Here is a 23,234-nt window from a genome sequence, read left to right on the forward strand (position 1 = left end):
TTTGATCTTTGGATAATTATTTTACATGAATCAGATCCATGGTTAATACATAATTGGCCTCATTATTACAATAATGTAGTATCGACCAATTTACTGACACAACTTTCAGTCTTATACAGAAGGAAAAAAAGGAAAGAAATACTATACATTGTTGTTTGCCTACCGTATCAGGAGACACTGTCTTCCTAGCTTGAAATGCCATCTGACAAGTAGTGTTTAATAATATAAATAAGTTAAACCACTTTGATGTTATTAGTGTTTGTATTTGTACAAGTTTAGTTTAACACACCAAACAATGGAATGTAACAAAAATACATTCAATCATCACAGTAGTTTGTAAAATTGTCAATACCACAAACCTACAATGGTTTTAATGTGTTTTGGCAGCTATTGTGTCCTTAAGTTTATCTTTCGCACCGTCTGGCAGTATAAAATAGTATGCCATTATAAAATGTACAGCATCAACTCCTGTTTACCTGAATACTTCCCTATAACGATAAATAAATGATTGGCATTTCTGACATACATGATTAACTAAACACTCTCAGTTTGGAAATTTCTAATTTTTGGTACTATACAAAGCAGTTAGCCATATCTGTAAACTGTGACTAAACCAAAATGTAGAATTCTGATGCAGGAGCAGTTTTGTGTACATGTATACTGAATTTGAATCACTATCATTTATGGATAAATTATGAGAATTTATGTCATTCCAGAACCTAATTCGATTTGCCCTCTTTTTCCAGAATATAACTTTCGATCATTCAAATCTGCTTCTGGAAGCTCCTCAATCTATACCATGAGACATGAGAAAACTTTTCTTTATAAAAGAGAACAAATTGAGTTGGCCTCGAAGAGATATTTTCATGATCATATTAACCCTTTCATGAGCCTCATAAGGTGAGCTCCATCAAATGAACAGTTTGAAATACAGCTTAGAAAATCGACCAGTGAGAAGTGAGTGAATGTTTGAACTTGTTTATATATGAACCAATGAAGTCCCATTGCCCTTTTTTGCTTAAATATGGCCCGATCGGGGTCAGCATCATCCTTTGTACAGGTTTGTATCCCAATCAGCTGCCAATACTTCAAGTGGTGTACTACACAAAAATAATCTTTGGTTTCAGTTTTTAGTTATGAATACATTAAATACAAACATAAAGTAACAGTAAGCAAAAACAAAGCTAGAAAATATTAAGTTCACAGAATAAATCTTAACCTTTTCAATATATATATATTTCTAAAATAAAATAAATAGAATTAAAAACTAGATTACAAGTTTCCATCAATATTTCCTAGCTTAAAGCACTATTGGACAAAAACAATACATGTATTTTTATCATATTGACAGAGAAATTCTGATTTCACCAATGACCACTGCAGCATTAGGATCATGTTTTCTTTTCTCAGAAAATGTTGGACAAAAAATAACAGATTATTTTTCTTTTCAAAAAGCCACGACCTGCATACACCATTTTCCAATAACTTCTCGTCACAAAAAATCTCTAATTGTTCTATTGTTAACAGGTAAAACATCACAACTTAAAAATGTTTATTAACACATATTCACTAAAATTTCATTAGAGGGAGATGAATTAAAACATGAATTCGTAATTATTGGAAACAAAACTTTGAATAAATCCCTCAGTTTAAATGATTATTACTCCTCAGATCTAAAAGAAAACACTTGAGCTATGGGCTTTACATTTTATAACAGCCACCTACTGCTATAGTTCACGTAAAATCTGTAACACTGTTCCGTGCTATAAATCATTCGAGGTATTTATTGTGGCCAAAAAATGGCCAAATGCATATGGTTTATCATTAATATTATGAGATCAGAGTTACTTCTCTTTACTCTACTCTGTACGTACAATACAGTGGTAGTTTACCGACTTTGGAGAATTTAAAGTTGGAGACCGATTGGCGGCAACAAAGCCATGAACAGACGATTCCTTTGAATCCGAACATAAATCAAAGAAGCAGTTCATAAATTCTCATTAAAGATGCTCCACCGCCGACAGAGCATAAATGATATTCATCATTTGAACAATAATTGGTGTTTAATCGTGTATATATACATTGTATGTCCAATTAACACAGAAAATAATATAAAATAATTTATTTTGCCTTTGGTGCATGCGCAATCAGTACTTCATTCCATATAGGATATAGTGCCACAGATTTTTTTCGGGATGCAATTAATTATTTTTCATACTTTTAATTTGAAGCAAAATTAGGAGCTCAAACTTTTCAATGATGGTAATGGTGTAAAGAAAGTATTTTTTGTAACCGAAGAAAAATACTAAATCGTCTGCTCCTGTTTTAGATAGTGAAAAATACCATTTGTCAGCGGTGGAGCATCTTTAACATGAGCCCATGAAGGATCATAAATCTGTCATAAGTTTTGTCTTAGCCAATCACAGAGGATGTTATTAAAATGTTATATAATCATTTTTGATTGGCTAAGGAAAAATAAACAGTGAAAGTCTCAAATTATTTCTTAGACCAAATCAAGCCTGTTTGCCAATAACTCTTAACGTAACCTAATTTAAATAAATGATAAATTAAATGAATAAATTATGAATGAATTAATATGGTTAAGTAACAAAATGGAGATTATTATTTTATTCTAGGTCAAACAGAGGTCAGGATCGGTATCAAATAACGTTTCAAGCCACACTATTTCAATAAGGAAGACAAATTGTCAAACACAATATACAATTTACATGTACACAGCATTTTCTCCAGCACGGATTGCACACCTTCACCACATTCAACTCGTACACTATATATATCTCACATATATTAAAGGAATAACTCATTGACAATAGCAAAAATTGAGAAATTAAATTATATATAGCACATGTATATCATTTATAACTTTGTCCAGTTCTCAGGTCCATAAAAACTAAATAACAAAACCTGACATTCGTAAGTACAGATAAATAAAAACATTTCCATGTTACTCGTAAGTCTGCTTTATCAGAATACAGCTGTATTAACAATTTGTGTCATGGAAAAAGTTTCTATAACCATCTCCATATATATACTGAACAGTACTGTAAAATCTAATAATGTGTTGTTATTAAAGAATAAAAACAATTCTATGAGATCAAATTATTATTTGTAGAATATGAAGATTTTCCTTTTTTTAAATGTAAATTTTGCATTAAAATTATTATGCAATTACATTCAAACTTGATTACATCAAATTCAGCTCCTTGACAATACACTGTGTACAAGGTATCTTAATGAAGTCCATGTGTATTTTCAATATACATTCAATATAAAATAAGTGTCTAGATAAAATATTCAGGACCCAATTTCACAAACATTTCTTAACTTACGAAAATTCCTTTACTTGATTTCCCAAAGTTTAGCGGAGGATAAAAAAAATTGCTATGATACTAAGTTAAAATATACATCTCCAAATTCAAGATCTTAAGGTTTTTTTAATCATTATTAACATAAATCTGTACTGACCATATACAACATAGTAAATGAATAAATTCTAAAACGGTCTTGATGAATTCACATGAACACTATTTCCTTGTGTGGAGACGACACTATATCAACATAACTTGTGTCTGTAAAAGAGTTGCTTGAGTTAGTTAAATGCTTTGATGAATACATGTAAATCAGCATGACCTACAACATAAGGTATGAGATACAAATACATGTGTATAATTTATATAAACTTTGTACCTACTTTCCTATCTATGGTAAACACACACAAACCCAGTTATTTTCATACATTTTTGCCCCCCCCCCAAAATAAAAATCACCAAAATGGAAGAAAATAAATATATATACCCTTTGAAATATCATCAAATGTATAAGCGAGACATGCTTTTTTTTCCAAGTACCCTTTCGAGATTTTGTCCAAATTGTTCATATTTCATTGATACATGTACATTGTATGAATAATTTTGTGTCTTGTCTAAATCTGGCAATAATTAATTTGTATCTGAATAACTATTAGCTGGTATTCCAACTACCCAGTAATGATAGATATGCTGGTGATAATAGTTCACTTTTGATATTCACAGATAAAATGTGTTTTTCTTTCACCAGCATATCTGCCTTCAATATTCAAATCGAAATGACAAGTCACCCAATAGTAAACAATTTACATAGGTAATAACTTTTGATCACATCAGGGATGTCAATCTGTTTGGTCAGTAAGACAATTTGCTACAAAAATAACCTGCTAAATAATACATACCCTTATATAGAATTCGGCTATAGAGAAAACATGGGATGCTGAGGAGATTCTTTCCCAAATCATCAGCCTAAATACTTGGCCTTCAAAATGATCTAGAATTAATGCTAAAATCAAACCAACATTAAATAAAACATAACAAAAAATAGACAACTATCAATTAGCCAGAGAACACAACCTTGTACAAGTACACATAAATGTTCTTAATCCAATGACTATAAATAATAGTTTTTTGTAATAGTTCCATAAAATATAAACAAATGAGCTAATATCAGGATTTCATAAAAGACATAGAAAATGTAGAACTTAGAGATTTAAGACTAACAATCCTTCGGCGTGGTTGGAAGCGTTGACAGAAGGGAAATCGGCCATGGAGAGCCATAATAGCAGTAAGGAGAATAACAATACCAAGTAGAATATAGCCAAACGCTAAAGATGGTGCTTCTTCCTGAAACACAGAAAATCAGCTTATTTAATTTAACAGTTAGCTGCTCTTGTAAGGTTATTATACATTTGTCATAGCGTTATAATAATTGATGACCTTTATAGTAAAATAACTGATTTAAGACATAAAACTGTACAGCTAACGATTTTCATGGGGATGATGTTTTCTCAATTTTGCAGAATATTGTTCAATTTCAAGCTGACGAAATTACATTTTCTCGTTTTACGTTAAAATCAGAATCTTTGATATATGTAAATAACCGGCGATATGGTACCTCTGAACAAGGTAATTGTATTTGTAAAAATATTAGGTAGCAAACACAAGGAATGTTGAGAGCTCAAGTATCTTGCCTCACAAGGGCAAGGTTCTTTCTTTCTCACTCTAAAGAGAGTGTACATAACATGAATATTAAGTCCTTTTACACTATGACTGATGTTTGATAAATATATTATTATGAGGTTACTTGATGCGTTGATTAATTAATTATTAGCATGTCATAATAAGATAGTCACAACAAAGTCAATTTCAAGATAAACAATAATTTGATATTGCTTACAAAAGTGCCATATTTTCAATATATCTTACCAAAACAGCAGAATTCATCTTCACTATTCCGTCGTTAAATTTCCAATCTATTAGATAACTGAAAAACTTCACATATAACGGGTGTATTTCTTGTAAGGTATTCTGAAAAAAGAATAAACAGAACACAATATGGTAAAAGTTGTGCAGAACTATTAGAATCATATTGATATAATAAATGTTAAAAGATTAATAACAGGGATCCTGTTATAGCTTTACATTTACATTCTCGAGTCTAAATATATGTTAAGGTTTTAGTAAATAGGAAAAATGGTGACCCTTTTTCATAATGTACACTTTGTTGAAGACACCCGACAATTGATTGTAATAGAAATATGTTATAGGCTACATTTATCATCCATGTATCAGGATAAGTATTAAGTAAAGCCTAACGTAGTGCAATCGACTGTGGGTCTCATTCCAACAATGAAGTGTACATTAATATTGAAGTATATAATACTGAGAGTTAAACTATAAACAGCCATATCAAAATCTTTTAATTTGTAATGGCATGAAGTCAATATCAATATGTAACAGGGCAGGAGGACAAACTGAAGAGCAAGTCAATGTCAATATGTAACAGGACAGGAGGACAAACTGAAGAACAAGTCAATGTCAATATGTAACAGGACAGGAGGACAAACTGAAGAACAAGTCAATGTCAATATGTAACAGGACAGGAGGACAAACTGAAGAACAAGTCAATGTCAATATGTAACAGGACAGGAGGACAAACTGAAGAACAAGTCAATGTCAATATGTAACAGGGCAGGAGGACAAACTGATGAACAAGTCAATGTCAATATGTAACAGGACAGGAGGACAAACTGAAGAACAAGTCAATGTCAATATGTAGCAGGACAGGAGTACAAACTGAAGAACAAGTCAATGTCAATATGTAACAGGACAGGAGGACAAACTGAAGAACAAGTCAATGTCAATATGTACCAGGACAGGAGTACAAACTGATGAACAAGTCAATGTCAATATGTAATAGGACAGGAGTACAAACTGATGAACAAGTCAATGTCAATATGTAACAGGACAGGAGGACAAACTGAAGAACAAGTCAATGTCAATATGTAACAGGACAGGAGGACAAACTAAAGAATAAGTCAATGTCAATATGTAACAGGGCAGGAGGACAAACTGAAGAACAAGTCAATGTCAATATGTAACAGGACAGGAGGACAAACTGATGAACAAGTCAATGTCAATATGTAACAGGACAGGAGTACAAACTGATGAATAAGTCAATGTCAATATGTAGCAGGACAGGAGGACAAACTGAAGAACAAGTCAATGTCAATATGTAACAGGGCAGGAGTACAAACTGAAGAACAAGTCAATGTCAATATGTAACAGGACAGGAGAACAAACTGATGAACAAGTCAATGTCAATGTAGACAGGCAGGAGGTAGACAAACTGAAGAACAAGTCAATGTCAATATGTAACAGGCAGGAGGGACAAACAGAAGATCAAATATGTAGACAGGGAGGACAAACGATGAACAAGTCAATGTCAATAGACAGCAGAGGACAAACTGAAAAAAGCAATGTCAAGTAACAGGCAGAGAGAGTCAATCAATGTAACAGGACAGGAGTACAAACAGATGAACAAGTCAATGTCAATATGTAGCAGGACAGGAGGACAAACTGAAGAACAAGTCAATGTCAATATGTAACAGGGCAGGAGGACAAACTGAAGAACAAGTCAATGTCAATATGTAACAGGACAGGAGGACAAACTGATGAACAAGTCAATGTCAATATGTAGCAGGACAGGAGGACAAACTGATGAACAAGTCAATGTCAATATGTAACAGGACAGGAGGACAAACTGAAGAACAAGTCAATGTCAATATGTAACAGGACAGGAGGACAAACTGAAGAACAAGTCAATGTCAATATGTAACAGGGCAGGAGGACAAACTGAAGAACAAGTCAATGTCAATATGTAACAGGACAGGAGGACAAACTGAAGAACAAGTCAATGTCAATATGTAACAGGGCAGGAGGACAAACTGAAGAACAAGTCAATGTCAATATGTAACAGGGCAGGAGGACAAACTGATGAACAAGTCAATGTCAATATGTAACAGGGCAGGAGGACAAACTGAAGAACAAGTCAATGTCAATATGTAACAGGACAGGAGGACAAACTGAAGAACAAGTCAATGTCAATATGTAACAGGGCAGGAGGACAAACTGATGAACAAGTCAATGTCAATATGTAACAGGGCAGGAGGACAAACTGAAGAACAAGTCAATGTCAATATGTAACAGGGCAGGAGGACAAACTGAAGAACAAGTCAATGTCAATATGTAACAGGGCAGGAGGACAAACTGATGAACAAGTCAATGTCAATATGTAACAGGGCAGGAGGACAAACTGAAGAACAAGTCAATATCAATATGTAACAGGGCAGGAGGACAAACTGAAGAGCAAGTCAATGTCAATATGTAACAGGTAGTGGTGTTCCGATTAATCAAGTTTGTCGAGTATCGTTGGTTTGAGGTGTTTGATCAATTAATCGAGTAAGAAATCTGTAATCGAGTTTCGTCGGAATTTTCCGACACCATGATAACCAAAGTATAAAGTTAGCTGATCAGTAAATCATGCAAAAAAATCAAAACCAATTTGTTATAATGATTCCCTTGTGTGTGATTGTCACTCATCATTTCAAATTTTAAGAGTTTAGACGAATTGAAGAGCGCATAAGTAATAAGTAGTGATGTAAACGTTCAGATGAGCATGATTTGTGAAGAAAATATGCCATATGACAAGAGATCCCAGAGGGATCTTGGCGCCCACCATAGAATGATCTATGTCTGACAATGGAAAGAAGGATCTTTCCCTGCTTTTCAAACTTTTTCAAATATACAACATATGACATTTAAGACAAATCACTTTATTGCTTTCTGAGAATCAGCGGTGAAATCCAAGACGGCGACAGGTTAGCCATCGTGTTGACCAATCAGTCCCAAAGGTACTATGCACAACTAAAGTCCAAGGGGAAACTACACATGAAATATGAGAGATATCCCTTCAGTAATTGCTGACAAATAGCAATAACTATCAAAATCCAAGATGGCTGCCTGGTGGCCATCTTGTTGACCGATCAATTGAAAAATGCAATATGCACAACAAGGGTCCTAGGGGAACATACATATCACATTTAAGAAACTTCCCTTCAGTACTTTCTGAGAAATAGTGGTAACAAACTTTAACTATCAAAATCCAAGACGGACGCAAGTCGGCCATCTTATTCACTGATCAGTCCCAAAATGCAATATGCACAACTCGGGCCCAAGGGGAACGTACATGTGAAATTCCCACCAGCACTTTCTGAGAAATAGTGGTAACAAACTTTAACTATCAAAATCCAAGATGGCCACCGGTCGGCTATCTTGTTGACCGATCGGTCCCAAAATGTAATATGCACAACTTGGGTCCTAGGGGAACCTACATATGAAATTTGAGAAAGATCCCTTCAGCAATTTCTGAGAAATAGCGGTAACAAACTTTAACTATTAAAATCCAAGATTGCCGCCGGTCGGCCATCTTGTTGAGCAATCGGTCCCAAAATGCAAGATGCACAAATAGGGTCCTAGGGGAACCTACATATGAAATTTGAGAAAGTTCCTTCAGTACTTTCTGAGAAATAGTGGTAATAAACTTTTATCTATCAAAATCAAAGATGGCCGCAGGTCGGCCATCTTGTAGAGCGATCAGTCCCAAAAAGCAATATGCACAACTAGGGTCCTAGGGGAACCTACATATGAAATTTGAGAAAGATCCCTTCTGTACTTTCTGAGAAATAGCGGTAACAAACTTTAACTATTACCAGAGGGATCTTGGCGCCCACCAAAGAATGATCTGGGTCTGACAATGGAAAGAGGGATCTTTTCCCTGCTTTTCAAACTTTTTCGAACACACTATATATAAAATTTGAGACAGATCGCTATAGTACTTTCTAAGAAATAGTGATAACAAACTTTAAGTATCAAAATCCAAGATGGCCACCTGTCGGCCATCTTGTTCACGATCGGTCCCAAAATGCAATATGCACAACTAGGGTCCTAGGGGAACCTGTATATGAAATTTGAGAAAGATCCCTTCAGTACTTTTTGAGAAATAGCGGTAAAAAACTTCAACTATCAAAATGAAAGATCCCTTCAGCACTTTTTGAGAAATAGCGGTAACAAACTTCAACTATCAAAATCCAAGACGACCGACTGTCGACCATCTTGTTGACCGATCGGTCCCAAAATGCAATATGCACAACTAGGGTCCTAGGGGAACCTACATATGAAATTTGAGACACATCCCTTCAGCACTTTTTGAGAAATAGCAGTAACAAACTTTAACTATCAAAATCCAAGATGGCCGCCTGTCGGCCATCTTGTTGAGCAATCGGTCCCAAAATGCAATATGCACAACTAGGGTCCTAGGGGAACCTACATATGAAATTTGAGAAAGATTCCTTCAGTACTTTCTGAGAAATAGTGGTAACAAACTTTTAACTATCAAAATCAAAGATGGCCGACTGTCGGCCATCATGTTGACCGATCGGTCCCAAATGCAATATACACAACAAGGGTCCTAAGGGAACCTACATATGAAATTTGAGACACATCCCTTCAGCACTTTTTGAGAAATAGCGGTAACAAACTTTAACTATCAAAATCCAAGATGGCTGCCTGTCGGCCATCTTGTTCACCAATTGGTCCCAAAATGCAATATGCACAACTAAGGTCCTAGGGGAACCTGTATATGAAATTTGAGAAAGATCCCTTCTGCACTTTTTGAGAATTAGCGGTAACAAACTTCAACTATCAAAATCCAAGATGGCCGACTGTTGGCCATCTTGTTGACCGATCGGTCCCAAAATGCAATATGCACAACTAGGATCCTTGGGGAACCTACATATGAAATTTGAGAAAGATCCTATCAACACTTTCTGAGGAATAGCGGTAACAAGAATTGTTAACGTACGGACAGACAACGGACCACGGACAAAAGGCGATTTGAATAGCCCACCATCTGATGATGGTGGGCTAAAAACATGACAGCACAGAGAGGCATCATAATCGTAAGCCTTTGAAGGAAATTTTATATGAGACTTGTTTATACATCAAGGAAAAAAAATAATCGATTTTAATCGATCATTGATTGGTTAAATAAAACTGATGATCGACCATGAAATTTCAACTGATTCCCAACACTAGTAACAGGACAGGAGGACATACTGATAAACAAGTCAATGTCAATATGTAGCAGGACAGGAGGACAAACTGATGAACAAGTCAATGTCAATATGTAACAGGGCAGGAGGACAAACTGAAGAACAAGTCAATGTCAATATGTAACAGGGCAGGAGGACAAACTGAAAAACAAGTCAATGTCAATATGTAACAGGGCAGGAGGACAAACTGAATAACAAGTCAATGTCAATATGTAACAGGACAGGAGGACAAACTGAAGAACAAGTCAATGTCAATATCTAACAGGGCAGGAGGACAAACTGAAAAACAAGTCAATGTCAATATGTAACAGGGCAGGAGGACAAACTGAATAACAAGTCAATGTCAATATGTAACAGGACAGGAGGACAAACTGAAGAACAAGTCAATGTCAATATGTGGCAGGGCAGGAGGACAAACTGATGAACAAGTCAATGTCAATATGTAACAGGACAGGAGTACAAACTGAAGAACAAGTCAATGTCAATATGTGGCAGGGCAGGAGGACAAACTGATGAATAAGTCAATGTCAATATGTAACAGGGCAGGAGGACAAACTGATGAATAAGTCAATGTCAATATGTAACAGGGCAGGAGGACAAACTGATGAACAAGTCAATGTCAATATGTAACAGGGCAGGAGGACAAACTGAAGAACAAGTCAATGTCAATATGTAGCAGGGCAGGAGGACAAACTGAAGAACAAGTCAATGTCAATATGTAACAGGGCAGGAGGACAAACTGAAGAACAAGTCAATGTCAATATGTAACAGGGCAGGAGGACAAACTGAAGAACAAGTCAATGTCAATATGTAACAGGGCAGGAGGACAAACTGAATAACAAGTCAATGTCAATATGTATTAGGGCAGGAGGACAAACTGAAGAACAAGTCAATGTCAATATGTAACAGGGCAGGAGGACAAACTGAAGAACAAGTCAATGTCAATATGTAACAGGGCAGGAGGACAAACTGAAGAACAAGTCAATGTCAATATGTGGCAGGGCAGGAGGACAAACTGATGAACAAGTCAATGTCAATATGTAACAGGACAGGAGTACAAACTGATGAACAAGTCAATGTCAATATGTAACAGGACAGGAGGACAAACTGATGAACAAGTCAATGTCAATATGTAACAGGGCAGGAGGACAAACTGAAGAACAAGTCAATGTCAATATGTAACAGGACAGGAGGACAAACTGAAGAACAAGTCAATGTCAATATGTAACAGGACAGGAGGACAAACTGAAGAACAAGTCAATGTCAATATGTAACAGGGCAGGAGGACAAACTGAATAACAAGTCAATGTCAATATGTAACAGGACAGGAGGACAAACTGAAGAACAAGTCAATGTCAATATGTGGCAGGGCAGGAGGACAAACTGATGAACAAGTCAATGTCAATATGTAACGGGACAGGAGTACAAACTGAAGAACAAGTCAATGTCAATATGTAACAGGGCAGGAGGACAAACAGATGAACAAGTCAATGTCAATATGTAACAGGGCAGGAGGACAAACAGATGAACAAGTCAATGTCAATATGTAACAGGACAGGATGACAAACTGATGAACAAGTCAATGTCAATATGTAACAGGGCAGGAGGACAAACTGAAGAACAAGTCAATGTCAATATGTAACAGGGCAGGTGGACAAACTGAAGAACAAGTCAATGTCAATATGTAACAGGGCAGGAGGACAAACTGAAGAATAAGTCAATGTCAATATGTAGCAGGGCAGGAGGACAAACTGAAGAATAAGTCAATGTCAATATGTAACAGGACAGGAGGACAAACTGAAGAACAAGTCAATGTCAATATGTAGCAGGACAGGAGGACAAACTGAAGAACAAGTCAATGTCAATATGTAACAGGACAGGAGGACAAACTGATGAACAAGTCAATGTCAATATGTAGCAGGGCAGGAGGACAAACTGATGAACAAGTCAATGTCAATATTTAGCAGGGCAGGAGGACAAACTGAAGAACAAGTCAATGTCAATATGTAACAGGACAGGAGGACAAAGTGATGAACAAGTCAATGTCAATATTTAGCAGGGCAGGAGGACAAACTGATGAACAAGTCAATGTCAATATGTAGCAGGACAGGAGGACAAACAGATGAACAAGTCAATGTCAATATGTGGCAGGGCAGGAGGACAAACTGATGAACAAGTCAATGTCAATATGTAGCAGGGCAGGAGTACAAACTGAAGAACAAGTCAATGTCAATATGTAACAGGGCAGGAGGACAAACTGAAGAACAAGTCAATGTCAATATGTACCAGGACAGGAGTACAAACTGATGAACAAGTCAATGTCAATATGTAACAGGACAGGAGTACAAACTGATGAACAAGTCAATGTCAATATGTAACAGGACAGGAGTACAAACTGAAGAACAAGTCAATGTCAATATGTAACAGGGCAGGAGGACAAACTGATGAACAAGTCAATGTCAATATGTAACAGGGCAGGAGGACAAACTGATGAACAAGTCAATGTCAATATTTAGCAGGGCAGGAGGACAAACTGAAGAACAAGTCAATGTCAATATGTAACAGGGCAGGAGGACAAACTGAAGAACAAGTCAATGTCAATATGTAGCAGGGCAGGAGGACAAACTGATGAACAAGTCAATGTCAATATGTAACAGGGCAGGAGGACAAACTGAAGAACAAGTCAATGTCAATATGTAACAGGACAGGAGGACAAACTGATGAACAAGTCAATGTCAATATGTAGCAGGGCAGGAGGACAAACTGATGAACAAGTCAATGTCAATATTTAGCAGGGCAGGAGGACAAACTGAAGAACAAGTCAATGTCAATATGTAGCAGGACAGGAGGACAAACTGATGAACAAGTCAATGTCAATATGTAACAGGACAGGAGGACAAACTGATGAACAAGTCAATGTCAATATGTAACAGGGCAGGAGTACAAACAGATGAACAAGTCAATGTCAATATGTAGCAGGGCAGGAGGACAAACTGAAGAACAAGTCAATGTCAATATGTAACAGGACAGGAGGACAAACTGATGAACAAGTCAATGTCAATATGTAACAGGGCAGGAGGACAAACTGAAGAACTAGTCAATGTCAATATGTAACAGGACAGGAGGACAAACTGAAGAACAAGTCAATGTCAATATGTAACAGGGCAGGAGGACAAACTGAAGAACTAGTCAATGTCAATATGTAACAGGACAGGAGGACAAACTGAAGAACAAGTCAATGTCAATATGTAACAGGACAGGAGGACAAACTGAAGAACAAGTCAATGTCAATATGTAACAGGGCAGGAGGACAAACTGAAGAACAAGTCAATGTCAATATGTAACAGGGCAGGAGGACAAACTGAAGAACAAGTCAATGTCAATATGTAACAGGGCAGGAGGACAAACTGAAGAACAAGTCAATGTCAATATGTAACAGGACAGGAGGACAAACAGATGAACAAGTCAATGTCAATATGTAACAGGGCAGGAGGACAAACTGAAGAACAAGTCAATGTCAATATGTAACAGGACAGGAGGACAAACTGAAGAACAAGTCAATGTCAATATGTAACAGGGCAGGAGGACAAACTGAAGAACAAGTCAATGTCAATATGTAACAGGACAGGAGGACAAACTAAAGAATAAGTCAATGTCAATATGTAGCAGGGCAGGAGTACAAACAGATGAACAAGTCAATGTCAATATGTAACAGGACAGGAGGACAAACTGAAGAACAAGTCAATGTCAATATGTAACAGGACAGGAGGACAAACTGAAGAATAAGTCAATGTCAATATGTAGCAGGGCAGGAGTACAAACAGATGAACAAGTCAATGTCAATATGTAACAGGACAGGAGGACAAACTGAAGAACAAGTCAATGTCAATATGTAACAGGACAGGAGGACAAACTGAAGAACAAGTCAATGTCAATATGTAACAGGACAGGAGGACAAACTGATGAACAAGTCAATGTCAATATGTAGCAGGGCAGGAGGACAAACTGAAGAACAAGTCAATGTCAATATGTAACAGGGCAGGAGGACAAACTGAAGAACAAGTCAATGTCAATATGTAACAGGGCAGGAGGACAAACTGAAGAACAAGTCAATGTCAATATGTAGCAGGGCAGGAGGACAAACTGAAGAACAAGTCAATGTCAATATGTAACAGGACAGGAGGACAAACTGAAGAACAAGTCAATGTCAATATGTAACAGAACAGGAGGACAAACTGAAGAACAAGTCAATGTCAATATGTAACAGAACAGGAGGACAAACTGAAGAACAAGTCAATGTCAATATGTAACAGGACAGGAGGACAAACAGATGAACAAGTCAATGTCAATATGTAACAGGGCAGGAGGACAAACTGAAGAACAAGTCAATGTCAATATGTAACAGGACAGGAGGACAAACTAAAGAATAAGTCAATGTCAATATGTAGCAGGGCAGGAGGACAAACTGAAGAACAAGTCAATGTCAATATGTAACAGGGCAGGAGGACAGACTGAAGAACAAGTCAATGTCAATATGTAGCAGGGCAGGAGTACAAACTAAAGAACAAGTCAATGTCAATATGTAACAGGGCAGGAGGACAAACTGAAAAACAAGTCAATGTCAATATGTAACAGGGCAGGAGGACAAACTGAAGAACAAGTCAATGTCAATATGTAACAGGGCAGGAGGACAAACTGAAGAACAAGTCAATGTCAATATGTAACAGGACAGGAGGACAAACTGAAGAATAAGTCAATGTCAATATGTAACAGGACAGGAGTACAAACTGATGAACAAGTCAATGTCAATATGTAACAGGGCAGGAGGACAAACAGATGAACAAGTCAATGTCAATATGTAACAGGGCAGGAGGACAAACTGAAGAACAAGTCAATGTCAATATGTAACAGGACAGGAGGACAAACTGAAGAACAAGTCAATGTCAATATGTAACAGGGCAGGAGGACAAACTGAAGAACAAGTCAATGTCAATATGTAACAGGACAGGAGGACAAACTAAAGAATAAGTCAATGTCAATATGTAGCAGGGCAGGAGTACAAACAGATGAACAAGTCAATGTCAATATGTAACAGGACAGGAGGACAAACTGAAGAACAAGTCAATGTCAATATGTAACAGGACAGGAGGACAAACTGAAGAATAAGTCAATGTCAATATGTAGCAGGGCAGGAGTACAAACAGATGAACAAGTCAATGTCAATATGTAACAGGACAGGAGGACAAACTGAAGAACAAGTCAATGTCAATATGTAACAGGACAGGAGGACAAACTGAAGAACAAGTCAATGTCAATTTGTAACAGGACAGGAGGACAAACTGATGAACAAGTCAATGTTAATATGTAGCAGGGCAGGAGGACAAACTGAAGAACAAGTCAATGTCAATATGTAACAGGGCAGGAGGACAAACTGAAGAACAAGTCAATGTCAATATGTAACAGGGCAGGAGGACAAACTGAAGAACAAGTCAATGTCAATATGTAGCAGGGCGGGAGGACAAACTGAAGAACTAGTCAATGTCAATATGTAACAGAACAGGAGGACAAACTGAAGAACAAGTCAATGTCAATATGTAACAGGACAGGAGGACAAACAGATGAACAAGTCAATGTCAATATGTAACAGGGCAGGAGGACAAACTGAAGAACAAGTCAATGTCAATATGTAACAGGACAGGAGGACAAACTAAAGAATAAGTCAATGTCAATATGTAGCAGGGCAGGAGGACAAACTGAAGAACAAGTCAATGTCAATATGTAACAGGGCAGGAGGACAGACTGAAGAACAAGTCAATGTCAATATGTAGCAGGGCAGGAGTACAAACTAAAGAACAAGTCAATGTCAATATGTAACAGGGCAGGAGGACAAACTGAAAAACAAGTCAATGTCAATATGTAACAGGGCAGGAGGACAAACTGAATAACAAGTCAATGTCAATATGTAACAGGACAGGAGGACAAACTGAAGAATAAGTCAATGTCAATATGTAACAGGACAGGAGGACAAACTGAAGAATAAGTCAATGTCAATATGTAACAGGACAGGAGTACAAACTGATGAACAAGTCAATGTCAATATGTAACAGGGCAGGAGGACAAACTGAAGAACAAGTCAATGTCAATATGTAGCAGGGCAGGAGTACAAACTGATGAACAAGTCAATCTCAATATGTAACAGGGCAGGAGGACAAACTGAAGAACAAGTCAATGTCAATATGTAACAGGGCAGGAGGACAAACTGAAGAACAAGTCAATGTCAATATGTAGCAAGGCAGGAGGACAAACTAAAGAACAAGTCAATGTCAATATGTAGCAGGACAGGAGTACAAATGAAGAACAAGTCAATGTCAATATGTAGCAGGGCAGGAGTACAAACTAAAGAATAAGTCTTACCTTAAGTTGTTCACTTTTAGGGTTAAACAGATTAAAACAGCTTTTCCCATCTGGTGGCTGTTTCCATGGCCATAACTCAATAGCAAAGGAAAAGGGAATCTGGAAAAGATACAGGTCATTGCTGTAAATATTGTGCTGTTTTGCAATCTGTAAAAATATCTTTAAACGAGGTAAATGGTTTATTTGCACTTTTTGTGGAAAATCATACTAAATCAAACGCTGTCAGTTCTAAGAGTTCTTTCACAGTGAAATAAAAAAGAATACATTATTTTCTTATTTATATCATAGTGTAATGTTTTCACTGCACATTTTTATAATTCAGTGATAACTCTGTCTTTATCTCTATCAAATCTGTGTACCATTCTAGTTCCTGCCATGAAATCAAAGATAGTGCCATCAGCTGTGTAGTGATTAAGGACATAGGACTGTCCATAGGCATATCCATGTTTAGTAGCATGTGACAATTCAGAAGCTAAATCCAGCATGTCTTCTACGTTACTAGGGAGACGATTTTGTAGTTTTGATTTTGTATCTGCAAATGAAAATGTTTATCAAGTATATAACTGAAGTTTTATTGGGGTATCATAAATATCACATTTATTATTTTCAGACTCATGGGAAGCTAAGGAAATGGCATTATTGTGACATCAAAGGATGTCACCTTGAAAACATATCCCAGTATAGTTGAATTCTCAATACAGGGTTCCAACATCATAATACATGTGTTCAAATAAATAAGACGCCACAATCATCCACATCATTCTGGTATCTCAAAACTGACTTATTTTAGTAATTAAGAGCTAGCCAGATGACTTTATATTAAATAAATGAATTTTTTCCTTTTTGCATAGCCAGTTGGACCATCTTTATCGGTATATAATATTGAGGGTTAAGGAACAGAACATAAAATATTGAAGTGAACACTTACGAGGTATAATAATGTAGTAAATACCTGCATAAGGAACATAAATCTGATTAATTCCTGAATGAAAAGAGACAAAAGCATCAAACTTGTATTTCAGTGTCAGCTCTCGAAAGACGTCGGCCTCTGGCTCTGAAAGTAAAAATAAAAAAAAAAGAAACTGTACGTAAAATGGAGAATTCATATGGATATTCTAAGGTACTGATTATGTATATCCAAGTAACAAGTTTATAAGATTAGGTTTGACATAATAAGGAGTATATGAATTAAAGAAACAAAGAAACTAACTCGATGTTTAGTATTTATTGCTTCTTTCAATTGCAACATTTTGGGGAATTTACTGACAGCCTTCCCAAGCTGTAAACATTAGTAAATTACTTTTCACTTCTTCTAAAAGAAAAGGTTAGTGTTTACTGGTGATTACTTGGTCATAATGGACATTCTATTGTATTGAAGTAATTATAGTCCAAAGGTTTCTGAATATTTAGCCCCTCTGTACGGATTCCTATGTATGTACTATGTCAGGTACGCCACCACTGGAGGCAAGTTTAAATCCCATGCACATAAGGCAGTCGCAACATACTGACCATAGATCAATGGATTTTCTTCCAGATAATTTGGCTTTTTTCACCTTAAATGACCACTGCTAATAACAGACAAAATAACATGGACATTAACCGACCGTATGCAGCCTGCTAAATACAATAAACTACGTCAGATCAGATGTTCAGAACCCTTTGGGGCGACCTCAATTTTACAAGCAAATTCGTGGAATTTCCATCCTCCCTTTCAGGATATATTGAAGGCATTTGACCTTATTACCAAGTTTGAAGGATATTGGTTAATATTTATTAGAGTTATTGCAGGGAAATGGCGAAAATGACTTTTTTTTTTATTTATTCAAAGGGCCATAACTCTGCTAAATAAGGTCCTTCGCAAGTGGCGATTGAACTTGGCCGAGCCCTTAAGACATTTAACTTTGTTACCAATCTTGAGGAAAATAGGTTAATATTTATTACAGTTATTGTACGGAAGTGGCAGAAAATGACTTTTTTTTTTTTATTTGAGCTAGATAAGGTATGTTGAAAGTCAAGATCAAACTTATTGCATGCAAATGACAGAAAATGACGTTTTTAGTCATTCAAAGGGCCATAACTCCGCTAAATAAGGTCTATCGACAGTAGCGATCGAACTTGGCCGATAGAGTCTTCAAGGCATTTAACCTTGTTACTAAGTTTGAAGAAAATCGGTTTACATTTGTTACACTTATTGCACGGAAATGGCAGAAAATGATGTTTTTAGTAATTCAAAGGACGGTAAGTCCGCTAAATAGGGTCCATCGACAGTCGCGATTGAACTTGGCCAAGTCCTTAAGGCATTTAACCTTGTCACCAAGTTTGAAGAAAATTGATTTACATTTGTTACAGTTATTGCACAGAAACCAAGTGTCACAGACAGATGGACAGACAAACCGAAATTAATATCCCCCGTTTCGGGGAAAGTGGGGTACAATAAAGTCTTTGGAAGCTAATCACATGCCCTACTAAACCATTCTAATCCCAAGTTGTCAAACAGATCTTACAGACAACTTCTTTGACAAAAAATTATTTTGGTATTAAGCAAATACATGACAAGAGCGGCTGTAACATATATATACAGGCCCAATTATACAATGTGGGCACGCCAAAGGAATAGTTTCCCCTACCTGAGAAAGGCTGTGTTCCTCTGTACTCCTCATCTGTCGGGTCTGACGAGCTACCCTTACCACCAAACTCCCAGTCAAAGTTACGGTCAAGGTCAACCCCAGTACTAGTTCCACGCCAACAGTAGTTGTTCTTCTGTTCCAACAAGCTACGTCCGTCAGGATTTGCCATACCAATGATAAAGAGGTCAACTTTTGATAGTATTGATCTGGTGAACTGTTCAGCATAACTGCCAGGCACTGCAGACAGTCCTGCTGTTAGATTACTGAGGAAAAACAGCATGGATTCTACAGGAAGGAACTCTCTTGCATGCTCTCCGAAAGAAAAAAGCACTTTGAGTTTAGGTGTCACGGTATTTTTGAATAGTTGTGTTGATGTACTTCCAGTAAAGTTGGTTATATGGATGACTAGCTGAGATTTGCCAAATCGCGAACGATAGCTTGAGTCTAATCTCATATAATTTGTATTCCTTTGAACAATATCATTTATTTTCCTTTCCAAGGCAGAAATGTTATGGTAGTAGTCATAGCTTGGTAAATATATTTCTTTTTGAGGTTTTACATCAAATCCCAATACAAAATTGTAAAATAATGATTTAATGACGAGACTGAGAAAGACAACAGTGAAGATCCTTTGTTGTTCCATGACAATTCGATTTAAATCTGAAAAAGAAAAGAAACATGCAAATAACCTGGTAGCTAAACACAGAATTTACAAATATTACAGCATGCTTGAATGGCAGCAGGGTCAATTGTTGAACAGACCAAAAAGTAGCTTAATAGCTAAAGCATCCAGCTAGTGTTATTGGTCCTGGATTTGAACCCTGGTCTGGCCACTACAAAAAAGAATGGGAGTTCGAATCTAGCTACTGTCGCAATAAATATCTCTTCTGGTTTTAGAGTTATGCACCGGAAACGAACCTGGTACAAAAATATGATATTTTCAGCAATGTTTCCATGGTTACGGAAAAAATGCAAAAAATGAAAACCTAAAAATAGCAAAAGGCACTACTAGACCATAAGACCAATGTGTGTATGAAGTTTCGTGGAAATATCTCTACTGGTTTTAGAATTATGCTCCGGAAACCATTCGTACGGACGAACAGACGGAACCCATTTGTATATCCCCCGCCAAACGAAGTTGGCGGGGGATAATTACATGTAGCTAACTTGGTAAAAGAGCATCAATCTTTAGTAAAGTATTAAGTTACCTAATGTTTAGAGGTCTTGGATTCAAACCTTTGATGTCCAATGACTACCATATATAGATATATATTTACTGTTTGCACCGACATTGACTCAATAACTATGCTTTCTAGTATTATCATTATCAGTGTATAATGATAGCACAACACGCGCGGTGATTCTATTGTTACATATTGTTAATAGTCAACCTACTCAACCTTCAAAATCTTGTCTACTCAAAACGTTTTTTCATGTAGTCATTGTTTCTGCTGGTCGCCTTATAATGAATCCTCTCTTTGCACTAGGGGGAATCGTGTAAGATAAAAAAAAACCCACCTATATATTAGTATAGAACCTCATTTAGATTATACTTGCACATATTATGTCACATGTATGTAATGGTTCTTGAACGGTAGACACTCCTGATAGTTTTTGGTGGTTCATAGGTTCAAATCCAAGCCTGGCCTTCCATTTTTCTGTGATCACTATATTTGTACAATATAACATTACCAGTAATTATAAAGCACAACGAGATACTTTTGAGTTTTAAATCATTATGTCGTGTCCGCAATGCCCATCTGAAGTTTCTCAATGTTGTACATCTTATTTCATTAGATTAAAAGTGACTGCAGGCTAGCACTATAGCTAACACTACAGCTACGTATATATATATGTAGGTGCTTGTAGCATGCTGGTAATTATAAATCAAAGATCCATTGGAAACGAAACAGTCATATTTACTTACTTTTATGCTCTAAAAATTTAGAGCCCAACCAATACTTTTATATCATTAAACCTATAAAAGAAGATGAAATGTGGGTTCAGATAAAATAATGATGTGGAAAAAGTTAAGCCATTCAGGTACACAATGTATTTACATATCCAATGAGAAACACTATGTATGTATACAGAAGAGATTCATTGTGAAAAACTGGCGATTAATGCTGTGTCGTTTTATATCCAAATGTATACTGTACAGTACATACATGTAAATTATCTACTGAACTGTCTCAGAAGTACAGTTAGCATGTGTGTGGGTTAATCTAATAATATTAGATGTCGATATTTACAGTCTGATATTGAGAAACTTCTGATGGACAATATCGACGTAATTATCAAAAATGTCACGTCATGCTACCTGTGAAATTCATGGGAGTAGTTTGCAGGTTTGGCAAATATTTATTTATCACTACAATAGTTATTTATATCAATACAAAACTGGCGAAAAACAACATTTTTGGAGATAAAAATGCTTGCAGGCAAAACCAAGTTAACCAACACCTGAAACTTACAGGGGATATTGATGTTTGTAAGATCGATCCTTTGAACATGATGCACTATTCATTCGAAATAAAAGCGCAAATTACCAAACTGTTATAACATATCAAAGTTATTCTGCTGTATTTAACTAATAAAGAGTTTATCTTAAAATCCCTAAGCACATACGGAGGTTCATCTGCCGATAATTGTTTCTAATCTGGACTATCATATATAAGCATTCATATTCATACATTATATGTTTTATGAAAGTTTTGTGATTCTGTTTTCAATATGTTCAGAAACATATATATTAGAGATTGGCGACTCCGCCATTTTCACGACCAGCGGATGTACCATATTTAGATAAACTCTTAAATAGTTAAATACAACAGAATAACCTTTAACGTTACATATTATAATAAAAAGTTCGGTAATAACATGCTCTATATGTTTCTGATATGTTTAATGGTTGTTATAAACAAGTTTCATGAGTCGGTTTTGAGCGAAAGCATTTTTATCTTCAAAAAGGTTGTTTTTTGTCAGTTTTATATAGCTAGGCCTAGTATTGCTAGAACCTCAACAAAAACATGCGCCTGGTGTGTGGTTGCATGCATACACGACTCGCGCGATCGGGAGTAAAAGGAACAAATCCGAAGTGTTTTAGCCATTTCAGAATTCGGTTTTAAAACAATTCTCAGCTTACTTACGAATATCTAGATCACACTTGGTCAATGCTATAGCATCTATAGTCTACCCAGTAGGCTAGGGACACATTTTTAGTGTGTAAATTCGTGTTTTTCACAATCGAGAATTAGCCGCAGTTGCGTATTTGTCATTTACTCCGTTACGCCAAGAGTTGTCCCCCTTTATTTTATATTTGCTAAAATTTTAAAAATATTCATCCGTTTTTTAGAGCTGTTTAGATATGCATAAAATTACATGTATATACAAATACGAATTTCAATATATCATGTTTTAAAAATGATAATACTGTTAAAATTTATCTGATGTTTGATAACTTTTACCAGAGACTGCCTCTGGTTGCATATTGATTTTGTTCGTTAGTAAAAACGAAAGCTGAAACTGAATACAAACTGACAGTTTAGACCATGGATTCATAAGCGTCATCTACGTCCTTCATTTGGCTTACTGTACACTATGAGTATCCTATCTGATTGTTCATATTTTCATTTGTGACTCATCTTCATATTTTACAGGAACCAGTATGTAGAGATAGAATTAGACAATAA

The 23,234-nt window shown here is 36.2% G+C and overlaps 1 protein-coding gene across 1 annotated transcript; it reads right to left on the bottom strand.

Moving 5' to 3' along the window:
• Nucleotides 1-242: 242 nt before the first annotated feature.
• On the bottom strand, nucleotides 243-23,045 carry LOC138318440 (carboxypeptidase T-like). Its single transcript, XM_069260785.1, has 7 exons — nucleotides 22,692-23,045; nucleotides 19,543-20,202; nucleotides 17,868-17,969; nucleotides 17,275-17,447; nucleotides 16,916-17,014; nucleotides 5,256-5,357; nucleotides 243-4,673 (listed from the first exon to the last, which is right to left on the bottom strand). Exons 2-7 carry the CDS (start codon nucleotides 20,183-20,185, stop codon nucleotides 4,497-4,499), a joined length of 1,296 nt encoding a protein of 431 aa, XP_069116886.1. The 5' UTR covers nucleotides 20,186-20,202; nucleotides 22,692-23,045; the 3' UTR covers nucleotides 243-4,496.
• Nucleotides 23,046-23,234: the final 189 nt, after the last annotated feature.

This window comes from Argopecten irradians, chromosome 3 (genome assembly GCF_041381155.1).
Source record: "Argopecten irradians isolate NY chromosome 3, Ai_NY, whole genome shotgun sequence".
NCBI classification, from domain to species: Eukaryota; Metazoa; Mollusca; class Bivalvia; order Pectinida; family Pectinidae; genus Argopecten; species Argopecten irradians.